Source organism: Gekko japonicus, unplaced genomic scaffold (assembly GCF_001447785.1).
Source record: "Gekko japonicus isolate JY-2015 unplaced genomic scaffold, Gekko_japonicus_V1.1 scaffold2026, whole genome shotgun sequence".
Classification (NCBI taxonomy): domain Eukaryota; kingdom Metazoa; phylum Chordata; class Lepidosauria; order Squamata; family Gekkonidae; genus Gekko; species Gekko japonicus.
This window is the reverse complement of record NW_015171565.1, coordinates 82,055-97,094: the sequence shown is the minus strand read 5'-3', so window position 1 is coordinate 97,094 and position 15,040 is coordinate 82,055. Positions and strand designations below refer to the sequence as shown.

General features: G+C 43.0%; 1 protein-coding gene across 1 annotated transcript in view; it reads right to left on the bottom strand.

Moving 5' to 3' along the window:
- Positions 1-14,688, bottom strand: part of FAM207A (family with sequence similarity 207 member A) — an 89,848-nt gene extending 75,160 nt beyond the window's left edge. The window contains exons 1-2 of the mRNA XM_015419756.1: positions 14,507-14,688; positions 3,088-3,196 (exon numbers count right to left, since the gene is read on the bottom strand). Of these exons, the coding sequence (XP_015275242.1) occupies positions 3,088-3,196; positions 14,507-14,635 (238 nt within the window). The 5' untranslated portion in view covers positions 14,636-14,688. The remainder of the gene's footprint in view (positions 1-3,087; positions 3,197-14,506) is intronic.
- Positions 14,689-15,040: the final 352 nt, after the last annotated feature.

Below are 15,040 nucleotides of genomic sequence, written 5' to 3'. Positions count from 1 at the left end.
GAAAACAAACTTGACCCAATACCTGGAATCAAGAACCGCAAGGGTAAGAAAGAAGCCTGATAAAGGGCCGGGAGGAGGAGGAGATTGGATTTATACCTCACCCTTCACTACGTCAGATCTCAGAAGCTAAGCAGCATTGGCCCTGGCAAGTATTTGGATGGGAGACCTCCAAGGAATACGAGGATTGTGGCGTGAAGGCACACAATGGCAAACCACCTCTGAATGTCTCTTGCCTTGAAAACCCTATGGGTGTCACCATAAGTCAGGTGTAACTTAAGGGCAAAATGAACAAAAAAAGCTTGCTCCCATTTTTGCAGCTTCTTGTTTCCAGTGCTTTCAAGTTCATCTCCCCACTGCCTGATGTCCTCCACTGGGGACTAGTTTAGAACTGTACTATAGACTTGCATCTTATTTTCCTTATGCACTTGCTCGCGTACGTATTCCATATAATTCTGCCGTAGCTACACTTATCTTTCTGGTGTATATCCATGCCTTTTACCATTCGTTTTGGTCATCATGCAGTTTGCTTTTGTACAATAGTGCCTTCCAACTAAGCGAATGATGCGTGTCGGTAAAATTCTGGACTCTGCATCTTCCCGCTAGCAGCTACGGACCCACGAGGGTGAAATGAACCCACTGTAGCAGAGGTTTAAGGAAACCTAATTAACAGCACCCACTGAAAGACTAAAAGCTGAAGTTAGGGGGGAAATCCTGCTGAGGTAGTTATTTTGTTTTTAAGTTATGGCGTAATTGGACTCCTTAAACAAGACATTGGAGGGAAAGTCAAAATGCCTTCAAAATTCACCCCTCGGGTGCAGAGGGTTTTGTTTTTTTTAGACATCTGGAGGGGTGGCTGGCAAACAAGGGGCTTAGAAGAAACTTTTTGTTTTCAAGTTGTATAAAAGGGCTGTCACCTTCTCAGGAAAAGAAACAAGCATAGTATTGTTTTTTTTTTTTACAAGCATTGACAAGTTTCAAAGGTATAAAAGGCATAAACTGTTTTCTCGCAGGACAAGAATCACGTGCTGACTTTTCAAAATATTGCTTTCTTTGCAGGAAAAAAATAATGGAAAATAAAGAGAAACTGAGGAAGCCCACTCCTCCCCGAGAACAGATGGGCTACGTACAATCGGACCATGTAATAATTAGGGATGACAGCATCCCATTTGCCGCAGAAGCAGGAATACACACAACATAAGGCTGAACCTAGTGATCATCCATTAGCACTTTCTGCAGATGGCAGATCGTTCCCTTTCTCCCCTCCCCCAGCAGGCCCTTCGAAGCCTGGGAAAGTTGATTCTTGGAGTCACAGGATCCCCACAGATGTAAGTTGGGGAGGGGGCTACTCTGAGGAGGGGCAAAGGCCAAAATTAGTCCACGCGGGTCCTGAAGCTCTGGGAATCAACCTTGCTGGGGCCAGAAAGGAGGGAGAACAGGCAACCTTTCTAGAAGGGAAAACAAACTTGACCCAGTACCTGGAATCAAGAACCACAAGGGTAAGAAAGAAGCCTGATAAAGGGCCGGGAGGAGGAGGATTGGATTTATACCCCCACCCTTCACTACCCGAAGGTCTCAGAGCGGCTTACAAACTCCTTTTCCTTCCCCTCCCCACAACAGACACCCTGTGAGGCGGGTGGGGCTGAGAGAGCTCTTTCCAGAACTGTCCTTGAGAGAACAGCTGTGACCAGAACTATGACTTGCCCAAGGTCATCCAGCACCTGCAAGTGGAGGAGTGGGGAATCAAACCCGGTTCTCCCAGATTAGAGTCCGCGCACTGAACCACTACACCAAACCTAATTTAAATTTATTATATACAAAAATACATGTATTTATTAGAAAGACAGTTAAAAACATACAGGGGCCCAATGAAAGCCTCGTTACAAAGCAAAAGTGACCTAAACACGAGGGCCAATACCAGTGACCTGACACGTTTCCCCCCCCTTTGGGGGCCTTCTTCAGAGGTCAAATGGTTTGAGATACAGACAGACACGTGTTACAACGTTACATATTACAATGAAATAACCAATACGTTCACACTGAACCAAGAAAGGAAAGTTCAGCAGCAAGATTAATAGACACAAGTCAAGGATGTTTATGAGGCCTCTGAAGATGAGAGTCATGTGGAGAGTCATGGGGAGGGGGGTCAACAGTGGGAGGGCTTCTAATGTCCTGGCCCCACTGGTGGACCTCCTGGATGGTATTTCTGGCCACTGTGTGACACAGAGTGTTGGACTGGATGGGCCTTTGGCCTGATCCAACATTGGCGTCTCTTATGTTCTAATGTTGTCTGGTGCCAAATGCACAGCTGCTGAATTAGAACATCTTCCAATTCTGGTCCAGAAAATACCTATGTGACTATCTTAAACAGAGCTGGAGTGTCCTCAACAAATAGCCGTCAACACAGGGATACCTGAGCCCAACAACACTGCTTTTCTAAAGCACATCATTATTTCTTATTTCATAAAAGAGCCTTTAAAAAACACTCCCAACATGAGAATGAGCTAGTTCTGTCAGGCTGAGGGCAGCTAGTGATGCTTTAAACTGCACGCAGCAAGGTTAACATAGCAGTTAAAAAGGTAAAGGTAAAGGTTCCCTTGCTCGAAAGCCAGTCGAATCCGACTCTAGGGTTGCGGTGCTCCTCTCCGTTTCAAAGCCGAAGAGCCAGCGCTGTCCGAAGACGTTTCCGTGGTCATGTGGCCGGCATGACTGAACACCAAGGCGCACGGAACGCTGTTACCTTCCCACTGAAGTGGTACCTATTTATCTCCTTGCAATTTCTTGCTTTCGAACTGCTAGGTTGGCAGGAGCTGGAACTAGAGACGGGAGCTCACTCCGTCTTGCGGCACCCGGGTCTCGAACATAGCAATTACTTGCCTTTAAACAAACTTCTCCTGAAGCTCAACAGCTGAGACAAGCAAGGCTCTTTTCCCCCCAGGGATGTCATAATCCACCCAGGACAATCCCACCAATACTCAAGCTATTTTGGGAGTGAGCTGTTCAAAAAGACTAGACTTAATTCACCGTGTCGATTCAGGCATTCCTACCCGCTGCACTACAAATCTGTGCCAGGAGAACCTCAGATCTTACCTTTTATGACTGAAACAATGCTTCGTGAATCCGCGTCTAACTTTTTTACCAGAGTTTTTGGGTCGATCTTCACCCCAGCAAAGATGTTGGAGGGCAAAAATGTCTGGACCTGCCACAACAAAAACAAGTTTTTATTCATCCCTTCGTTATAGGTGCCGTCTTGGTTCTAGATATGCAAATGTCACGGGTATTTTTTTCGCTCCCCCTTCGGAAAAAGAAATTTAGCCAGAAGAACAAAAAGTTATAAAGAAATTGTGCTTATTAAGTGCTTGCAATTGATCCTGCACTAATCACTAAACGAAGAAAGGCCTGGGACCCCACCAGAACTGACACTTAAAAAAATTCAGAGAACTAATTTGCTCACAAAGATCCAGTTGCTATCAATGCTCCCTCTAAGCTGTGGAGTCTCGCAAGCAAAAATTCTACTTTGTGAGCTGCTGGCATTAAAGTTGTGAGCCAGCGATTTGGCTACTGCATAAACTAGTTTGCACTGGAGCCATCCTTCCTGAGTTAAGACAAAAATGCATGAGCCGGAGGCTAAAAAACTGTGAGCTAGCTCACACTAACTCAGCTTAGGGGGGACACTGGTGGTTATAACTGGAATGTATGTGTGTCAGGTTCAGACAAACAACTTAATGGAACTGGATAAAAGAGAGACCGCATGATGTGGAGGTTACAGCGTCAGACCGGGATTTGGGAGACACAGGATCAAACCCCCATTCTGCCTTGGAAGCTCACTGGGTGATCTTCGGCCAATAACACACTCTCAGCCTAGTAACAGAGTTGTTGTTGTGAGGATAAAACGAAGGAAAGGGAAATGAGGTAAGTTGCTTTCAGTCCCCATTTAGGAGAAAGGCAAAGTGAAGTAATCAAGGAAGCACTCCAATCTCGAGGGATTTATATGACGCTGAGAAAGCAAAGAACTTCATCATGAAATTATGAGGGATGCTACAAAACTATGGTACAAGGTACAACTTGTAGAGATGGATGGACTCAATAAACTGGTTTTAAATTTGCGGTAACCTTCTGGTATTGTATTATATTTGTGTTTTGTAAGCCGCCCTGAGCCCGCGTGCGGGGAGGACGGGGTATAAATGAAATAAAATAAATAAATAAATAAAAGGGACCATGGCCTTCAGTGTGCAAAACCTCAACAAGGGTGTTTTGGAGATCATTAATTCAAACGGTCGTCCTACGTCAGAAGCAACTTGATTGCACATGACGCACATACCTCGTACATTCTTTGCAGACCTAACAATATAACCCAAAACACATTCACTCCAGAATGCCTTTAAAGGAATTCAGTCACGCCGGAGATTTTAACACTGCTGTGCTTTTGTCTTTTTTTATTGTGATTATATTTTATGTTCTTATTCGAGCGTGACTATGTGTTTATTTTGAACATGAAGGGAGCATGTAAACTCACTAAATCAAAGCTGTTTTTTCCCATTCAGCTCCCTTGTTTGTGTACAGTGAAATTCAAAAAAAGCGGCACTAGCATTTGGGGAATGCAGTGGGGAAGAGCAGCACTGCACGTCTGATGAATAAGGGCACAGACAATGGACCATTAGAGAACAAATTTTGTAGTAAACAGAAGAAAGTGGATTGTTTGGACAGAACAGTCTCACGCAGTCAGAAGAGGACTACCAGCATATTCAGATACCAACTTAAACTTTCTAACATTTTAAATACTGAACTCCGTAATAATATACAGTCAAATTATTATAGCTTATTAACTGGCCAAAATATTCACCTTTAAGCAATAAACATAGCCTTGGAGATGCTGCAGATGTCTACAGTACACATCAGACTTGCCAGATCTAATTCTGAACCTGACCCCAGAATGCAGATTTTAAAATCTACACAATGAGACCATGTTCAGATAAGGGGGATTTTTCTACAAATCTTCCCCTCCCTACAGGTCTTGAGCAGTCTTTGCCAGACCAGCTGGTAATAAGAGGAAGAGAGAGAATTCAAGCCAGAGAGAGCAAGGGCATGCCATAGAAAAGAGGATGCCCTACTACAGGCTGCCTGAGTTTTCACAGCCTGAACAAGAAATTTATCTGAAAGAATAATGTTTTCTAATCTGGAATCTACTAACAGTTTAGTAACTAAAATATCTGGAGGACAATTGTTCCACTGTCGCATAAGGTGTTTAATCTGTTTCGTTCTAGCCTCATTATACCATGGAGTATAAGGTGGTTTCGTTCTAGCCTCATTATACCATGGACATACTCAAACAGAACATGGGTCATAGTTTCTATCTTGCCTAAATCACAACTGCAGTATCTATCTGAGAATGGTATCCCTAACATATGTCCTTCAGAAATGGCAAATGGTAACGCATCTTGCGAGCATAATTGCTCGTCTATACCTTGGAACTGTGAGGCTGAACAGATATTTTGGTGTTGCAAAGAGCGGTGGGATACCCATACAGAGAGAAGAAGAAACGTATCTAACTCATCAGAGGGTACTATCATGATCAATCTCCATAATCATCTGCTTGTCTTAGGAGCTAAAGGCCACCTAAAGCCAAAACTACATTCTTTGGAATCCCCCCAAAATTCAATTTTCCTGCTATACCCCGATTCCATGAAATGGAGAAGTTATCTGATTTCATATAGTATAAGCTCTTATCCTCTGAAGACATTATTTTGAGTTTCAGATTTAATCCAGTCCCTGGCTTCGATAGAATGCTGACCGAGTCCCAATCTAAGGGTGGTACCAGCCACAAATTTCGGAATCCCACAGATCCGGTGCAGAAATTGTATTAATGGCCGATCTATAGTTTCATTTATCTTATGGACCCAGGCCGCTGTACCATATAGTAACTGAGACAGTATTTTAGTACTGAAAGCTGTAATTGCTGAAGCAAGATACTGTCCACCTTTCCTATAGAAAAAATGCTTCATTGCTGCACTAGAGCAAGCTGCTGATGCCATCACAGCCTTGCACTGGGGTTTCCAAGTCAGATGCATTTCAAATGATACCCCTAGATATTTAAAGGACATGACTTGTTCTAATTCACTGCCATCTAACATCCATTTATAACTTAAAACTCTTCTCTTTCTTATAAAAAACAGTATCTTTGACTTTACAAAGTTGATTGTTGGTCCTTGTTCTCGACAGTAGTTAGAGAAGGATCATATCAGTCTTTGTAGCCCAGAAGGAGATTGTGATACCAAAACTGCATCATCAGCGTATAATAAAATAGATATTTCTAGAGCCCCATGCTTTGGCAGGTGGAATTGGTCTTCTTTAACAGTGGGTGGTAAATAATTCAGGAACAGGTTAAAGAGTAGTAGAGCCATCGGGCATCCTTGCTTAACTCCAGATTTCAAGATAAATTTTCTTGTTAATATTTCCTCTGGCCCACATCTGACCTGGGCTGTTAACATACAGAGACTGTATCAGTCACAGTAATCATGGTTTCCCTTAGTTTTTGCCATAGACGTGCCTTGGGGACTGAATCAAACGCAGATTTCAAATCCATGAAGGCCACACATAACTTTCCCCTAGCATAGTGAGTATATTTTTCTGCTAAGTGGCTTAGAATAACACAGTGAGGCTCCCTGTCTGAATCTTGCTTGCTCTGTTTCCAGAACTGATTGAGTTTATCCAGTCAATTAGCTTATAATACAGATAAAATGCACATAGCTTACTAATCACTGGTAACAGGCTAATTGGCTGGTAATTACTTGGATCTGTTCATTCACCTTTCTTAAATATAGGACAAATAAGAGCATGTTTTCAATGTTCTGGGATTTTACATATCAAGTTGATTCTGGTATTAGGTCTGTCCTTGGAGCTTTGACCGGTTTCAAACACCTTATCAAGATCGACACTTTTATGGAGGACACCGGTAGAAATATCTTAACCTTCAGGACTGCAATCTTGGAATACCAACCAGCTATATTACAAGATAACACACCTTGTGGTTCTATCAGAGAGTCATTCTGGATTGTTCAGTTCTATATCTGAGACTGTCCCTTAAGAACATAAGAGAAGCCATGTTGGATCATGTCAATGGGTCATCCAGTCCAACACTCTGCGTTACACAGTGGCCAAAAACCAGATGCCATCAGGAGGTCCACCGGTGGTGCCGGACTCTAGAAGCCCTCCAACTGTTGCCCCCCCCAAGTACCCTTGTGGGGGCCTCACAAGTGAATTTCTTGGCCAAAAAATGGCCCTCCGTTATTATAAAATTCAGAGTTCTTCTTCAACTTTTCTCTGCTATCTACCTTCTGAGGTTCAGTTTTAAGAGTTACTTTGTCAAAACAGGATTGTAGTTTTTTCACCTTCGTCTTCCATTCTTTTTATGCCCATTCATAATACTCACTAAGGTTCTGTAATTTTTGTAATCTGTTAACAGTGTTCGTAATACTCACCAAGGTTCTGTAATTTTTGTATGTTAACAGTGTTATTTTGCTCTATTTCGGGCAGTGCTCCAAAAGAAGTTAACAGTCTTGATTCCACTACATCTGTTTGCGCATTTCTCAAGGGATTAGTTTCACTTGCCTTAGACTGATCAAGAACAGCAGGAGGATCAACAAGAGATGCTGCTACTACATTAATATTTTCTTCTACAGCTTCCATAAGGGGTGCAGTAGGATTGATTAAATCCTCTTGCACCTTGCTGGAATTCGGCCTTTTGCCTTTAAGAGGCTGAATACCTAGAACAGGAGTGGCCAAACTGGTTTAACGTAAGAGCCACATAGAATAAACGTCAGATGTCTGAGAGCCGCATGACATGAACAAATATCACACATATGTTTTTACTAGAAAATATGCAAATTTGCTTTTTGTTAACATTAAAAACAAAAGGGGTAAAAATAGATATTGATAATGATATTTATTTCTCCAATGATATTTGTAGGCTGGGTGGGGGTTTTGAGAATGCATTCAAAGTTAAAGTTGCTTTCTTTCTCTGCTCTCCCCCCCACCCAGGAAGGGGAACGGGCTGGGGAAGGGAAGACCGATGGGGGGGGGCATGCCTCCACTTTGCTTCCCCAGCTGCTCTGCCAGGAGCCAAACAGTATGTGTGAAAAAGCCGCATGTGGCTCCTGAGCCACAGTTTGGCCACCCCTGATCTTGAAGTTTCTTTATAAGGCAACAATGGAGGTCTCTTTACATTTCTGAATGATTTTTGTACAACAACACCATATCCCCTTAGCCAATCTTGTCTTGCCGAAATTAAAGATGGAAATCTACGGCTATGGGAAAAGAGAAATAATTTAACCACACTAGAAGGACGCAGAATTCTGTTTAAATAGCGCAGGTCAATTAACAACTCTCCTAGATGTCTTTTAACCATGTGTTTACTATCCCATCCAACAGATTCAATTCAATACCACACTACAAGGGTCTGGAACAAAAGGATTCATCTCACTTGGCCTATATACACTGTGTCTTCCAGCTCTGATTGATATAGGCTCCTTTGCCCTTCCCTTTCCTGAATTCTAATTCCTTAAGACTTATCACCCTCCACTGCAATACTCAAAACATGAGAAGCCAGAAGATCTAACTTCCCACAGATTTTTTTTTAGCATTGTTTGTGTTGCTTGCAAATAACAGTCTTCTGATGCTGGCCGATCAACCTTTGCGTGGACATTCAGATTAAAATTCATAGACAGGAGATAGATTTATTATGTGATAACTGGAGGGAGCAAATACTATCTTCCTGCAAACCCTGCAGTAAGCTAAATCTGTTAGATGTTTCCACATTGGCTAAAAAGGCAGGATCAAATTTAGTCATGTTACTAGCTAAAGGGCTATTATTATCAAAGCGATGCTCCCTTTTATGACTCAGATTATCGCTAGCCATAATCCCTCCCTCCAATAAAAGGTTAAAATAAAATTTAAAAAAAACTAAAAAGATCAGAATATAGTTAATTAAAATAAGAGAGATTTAATAGATTCTATACCCTAATTTGAAACTGAATTAAAATCAATTAAAAATAAATTAAAATTGATTGTCCCCATAAAACCTATATTAATTTCTGCTGGTAATCAGATTCCACTCCTCCGAATTGGTCGGTAGGCAAAAAGCAAGTAAGCAATCTCTCTCCCTCCTGCTAAAGTTGGAACATAATCTTTCCAACTCACCTGACTTTTATCAACAAATACTGACCTATAGTTGGCAATGAATTACTTCGCCAAAGCTAAAAGGGTTATCCGCTAAAGTTGGAAGGGTGATCAAAGAATAACAGAACATAATCTTTCCAACTCACCTGGCTTTTATCAACAAATACCGACCTATAGTTGGCAATTAATTACTTCGCCAAAGCTAAAAGGGTTATCACCCCCCAGCCTTCACACATTGCTCTGACAGAACTAAAAGTAGTGAAAAATTAATAAGAAATTAATGAGAAAACCATTAAGAAATTAATGAGAAAACCATTTGACATCCTGTGGTTTGTCAAAGAGGCACCCACATAGTTTCAATAAATGGTAAAATAAGCAGGCCTGTGCTACAGTATCTTAGAAAAACCCACACTTTTAACAGCAATTATGATTGCAGCATCTTGGAAAACAAGGCTTGGAAAGATGAGACTATTATATCCAGCTTATACCCAGAATTATACCCAGAATTAAATTTTGTTGGACTCAATCTTTGATCTAAGAAAAAATAAGATATTAAAAAGGAAAGGGAAGGACGAGCGTTTGCCAAAGGTTTTGGAACAAACACTTCAGTGTAACACAGCTCAAGATAAACCTCTCTGCCTGACTTGATAATCAACCAAGGCCCTTAATAACTATACGGAACAACTGAGCTGAGTTAAGAGAACAGAATTTTCTCCTTCCCCGATTCCAATAGTTTCTTTTCTTTTCTTTTTTAATCCCTGTTTCCATTAGATTTAGAGATAGGGTATTAGTATCCCTTCCCCATGACCCGTAGTATTGGAACAATCAATAAAATCTTTTTTTAAAAAGAGAGAGAACAGAATTTGGGGATTTGATCCATGGAGCCTGCTAAGCTTTTCAGAAAGTGGGTGAGGCCACTGTAAGGCAGAGCTTGTTACAGGCTTCCCTCATTTAAATAAAAGTTTTCCACTGGAGGACAGAAAGAGGAAATGCAGGGTATTAATGTTTTAATTAATAAATAGAAGAGATTGCAGTTACTAAGAACAGGGTCTCCATTCAACAAATGCTTAGAAAAATGCATGGTCCTGCTTCGGTTTTGACAGGAAGATAACAGACAGGGTTATCTCCAAAAGGTGTCCTGCATCACCATCTGGTGGAGAACACATAACTATAACAGACTCATCTTTCCAAGCCTTATTTTCCAAGATGCTGCAACCATAATTGCTGTTAAAAGTGTGGGATTTTCTAAGAACAAACAAAATACTGTAGCATAGGCCTGCTTGTTTTACTATTGATTGAAACTATGTGGGTGCCCCTTTGACACACCACAAGTTGTCAGAACAGCAGCTTACTCCATGGAGGTCCTTTCACCTGAAGAGTGAAAGCCCATCCGTAATGATTCCTTGTTTTAGTGGGTGTGTGTCTTTAAATGTTTGGTTTGAGTGCAGTGCTGGAAGGAGAGTGATATAGGGAGACAAGTGTGCTGGGATTGGTGGATGACTGAGAGTGTGGAAGGAGTTGTTCTGAGTGAATCTGTGTGTGTTGAGGGAATTCAGTGAGTGATATGACAGAGTTCTGTGTGGAAACTTAATGAGTTCTGTGTATGTGTCCTTGGAAAGTGAAGTGTGGAAGAGCTATGAGGAGAGTCTGTGTGACTCTAAAGTTTTGAGAGTCCATAAGACAAAGAGCTTAGCCAGTGTGGCTGCCCATATGAAAGAGACATTCCTGTCAGTGTGGAATTTTAGTGCCAGAAGGACTGTGTGTGATACCTACCCAGTTATATTTACAAGTTCTTTATTCCCAAAACAGTTTAAGATAACCAGCAACTTATTTTTGTTTTTTAATCAATAAATAAAATTTTGTTTAAGTATATCCCAGAATTCAGTTCAATCCTTCCTCAGGGTCACATAAACCTCTGAAATGCCCAGACCCTAGGTCATATTACCAGCAGCAGAAAGAGATTTTTGGAATTTTGAATTCCTGGTGGCAGCAGAAGCTACTCAGTTTATATACAAAGAGTATGATTTAAAGTAAAAACACACACACACACACACACCCCAAATAAGCAGCACGCTACATCGCCTTTGTGCATCTTGGATGTTTTGGGGTTCAGTGATGGCGAACCTTTTAGAGATCGAGTGCCCAAACTGTGACCCAAAACCCACTTATTTATCGCAAAGTGCCAACACGGGAATTTAACCTGAATACTGAGGTTTTACTTTAGAAAAAACAACTCATACATTAACTTAAGATGATCCAAACAAAGTAAGGAAAGCAATCCCAAATGCTTTCATTTACTTAAAATTATTTGGCAGAGAATTCGACACTTTAATGATGGTCTGGGCCTGGCTGGGGCGATGGCACGTGTGCCCACAGAGAGGGCTCTGAGTGCCACCTCTGGCACCCGTGCCATAGGTTCGCCACCACTTCCCTAGGTCATATTACCAGCAGCAGAAAGAGATTTTTGGAATTTTGAATTCCTGGTGGCAGCAGAAGCTACTCAGTTTATATACAAAGAGTATGATTTAAAGTAAAAACAGACCCCCCCCCCCAAAAAAAAATAAGCAGCACGCCACATTGCCTTTGTGCATCTTGGATGTTTTGGGGTTTGGGTTTTCTTTTTCTTTTTTGCATTATGTGCATGTGTGACCATGCCTGAAAGTTGGAGCGACCTCTGGCAACTCCTACTGGGTTTTTGCATTATGTGCGTGTGTGACCATGCCTGAAAATTGGGGCGACCTCTGGCAACTCCTACTGGGTTTTTGCATTATGTGCGTGTGTGACCATGCCTGAAAGTTGGGGCAACTCTGGTATTCTCTGGAGGTCTCCCTCTGGCAACTCCTGGTATTCTCTGGAGGTCTCCCATCCAAATACTTGCCAGGGTCAGCCCTGCTTAGCTTCCGAGATCTGACAAGAGTGGGCTTGCCTGGGCTATCCAAGTCAGGGCATCTCTGTGCATCTTTACTGGAAATTAAGTTCTGGTGAGTTCAGTGGGACTTGCTCTCTAGTTAGTGTGCATAAGATTAGCTTGCAAATAGAATTCATAAGCAAAGAAGGGAGAAAGCGGAGGGAGGATCGGAAAACTATGTTGGAAGCAGAGTAATTTAAAATTGGGGGCATATGCATTTTTTTAAAAAAAATTACTTCTTTTATACCCCACCAAATCACCAATGGCACACAAAATGGCTTGCGACATTCTCTCCTCTTCCACTTCATCCTCAAAACAACCCTGTGAGGTAGAGGTTAAGCTGAGAATGTGCAAATGGCCCAAGGTCACCCAGCAAGCTTCCATGGCACAGTGGGGATTTGAACCCGAGTCTCCCAGATCCTAGACTGACACGTTAACAACTATACGCCATTGGTTCTCAGGGGCAAAAAACCAAATTACAAACCTCAAGGTCATAATGGACTACAGTTTTCACTTATGCAAAGACTGGTGTTTTCACAGGTTGCCCTGTATAGCGATGACTGATTTTGGTAACTGAATTTGGAGAACTGCAGAAGGAGAAGTACGCAGCATGCTTTGTGCAGCAGTGTACCAGCAGCTGCTGCACGGAACTGAAAATGTTTGCCTCTCTGGGCTATTGTAGTGGCCTAGAGCAGGGGTGTCCAAACTGCAGCTCGGGAGCCAGTTTGGTGTAGTGGTTAAGTGCACTGACTCTAATCTGGGAGAACCGGGTTTGATTCCCCACTCCTCCACTTGCACCTGCTGGATGACCTTGGGGAAGCCATAGCTCTGGCACAGCTGTTCTTGAAAAAGAGCAGCTTCTATCAGAGCTCTCTCAGCCCCACCCACCTCACAGGCCTCTAGCTCACAGTTTTTAGCCTCCGGCTCACACATTTTTGTCTTACCTCAGGAAGGATGGCTCCAGAGCAAACTAATTTATGCGGTAGCTAAATCGCTTGCTCACAACTTTAATGCCAGTAGCTTACAAAGTAGAATTTTTGCTCACAAAACTCCACCGCTTAGAAGGAACATTGTCACAGGGTGTCTGTTGTGGGGAGGGGAAAGGAAAGGAGTTTGTAAACTGCTCTGAGACTCCTTTGGGTAGTGAAGGGCAGGGTATAAATCCAATCTCCTCTTCTTCTTCTCTTTCACACAGTCTAATTTAATGTCAATAAAAAGCAAATCTGCATGTTTTTCAATAAAAACGTGTGTGTAATATTTGTTCCTGTCTTGCAGCTCTCAAACATCTGACGTTTATTCTGTGTGGTTGTTACATCAAACAGGTTTGGCCACCCCTGGCCTAGATCAACAAACAGATCGCTTCTCATGAAATGACCACAAATCCAACTGTTGATGTGACCCAAAACAACTAATGACTTTGTTCTCTTCTCCTCCAGATTACTCTAATAACTACCCCCCATAAGGGAGGCCAGGCTGAGAGAGTATTTGGCCAACTGTAACCCAGTAAGATTCCATGGCGACTGAAGGATTCAAACCTGGTTCTCTAAGAACCTGATGTACCCTCTAACCCCTGCATCACACTGGCTCTCCAGTGAAGAATGCACATGAAAGGATAATCTGAACACAAAGAAAGCATGGACTAGGAGAGTCAATACACAGAGATAGTAACACGCAAAAACTGTACATTTGTGCTCACACATTTGCAATTAAAAAAAACCCTATCTTGGATCCAACCCTTTTCAAAGTATTGACATTGGAACAGTTTTTTCCCCTTATAGACCTGAGATTAAAGCACAGTGGGTTTTTTTTTTACTCCAAACACATACATGGAGAGTCACTTTCACATTTGGCTTTCAGGTTTTCTGGTAATTTGAGTTAAATGTAATGAAAGAACACCTGATCTGATGGCCTGTGGCATGACACAGACAACCCCCCACCAAGCCTTTTCTACATTCCCAAGCAAAGGCACCAGGGTAGAAAATTTATCATATTTACTCAGGAGTAGCCCCCTTCACGTCCATCGGGTCTTCCAAGTAAGCCTGTAGTCACCACCCTAGACGTGCAGAGGAGAACTGTGAAAAGGTCCCACGAGCTCGAAACACGCGGGCCCCACCGTCACGCTTCCCCACATGCAGAATTCCCACGTATCATAGGGCTGCCAGCTCCAGGTTGGGAAATACCTGGAGATTTTGGGGTTGGAGACTCATAAGGGCGGAGTTCGGAGCATAATGCCATAGAATTCATCTTCCAAAGTGGCCGTCTTCTACAGGTGAACCGATTTCTGTCGCATGGAGATCAGCTGTAATAGCGGGAAGTATCCATCCACTACCTGGAGATTGGCAACCCTAACACCCAGCACTTACTCACTTACTCCCTCCCTCCCTCCTCCCCCCGAGATAGCACCAGTCATCCCTTCCTCCTTTTTACCTTTTCGGGAGGCCCCGGCCAAGTCCCGACTCCTTCCTCCACCGTTGCCTGACCCAAGCCCCAGGTCGGCTTAGGCAGTTTCGGCGCCACCAGGTGCAACCGAGACCGCTTCACCACTTTGCCCACCATGACAACAGAAAACCAGCAGCCCCCACCCCCCTCCGACCACGGACTAAAGCAGCGGAAACGCCGTTAAGAGCATGCTATAAACCTCCCCCCCGGAAACGCTGCCCCAGTTCCCGAAGGTTCCGCTCCACGTGCAAAACAGTGTCGGACTGAGGCGTAGGCGGCCGTTGCTCGTTGCTATGGAGACTCCGCCACCTTGGCCACGCCCCCTCTGTGCAGGCTTCTGTTCCCGTCGTCTTGAGCGACGAAAATGCCTTTTTCCCCCTTCATGTTCCCTCAGAGGAAGAACGGCTTGGTTAGGAGGTTAAACCCTTCATGGTGGTCCTAATCCGAATCGGGGGGATTAAATCTTTTTTTTCAATCCCTGAGTTTTCAACACGGACGGACCTGCCTCCAAACAGGACTAGT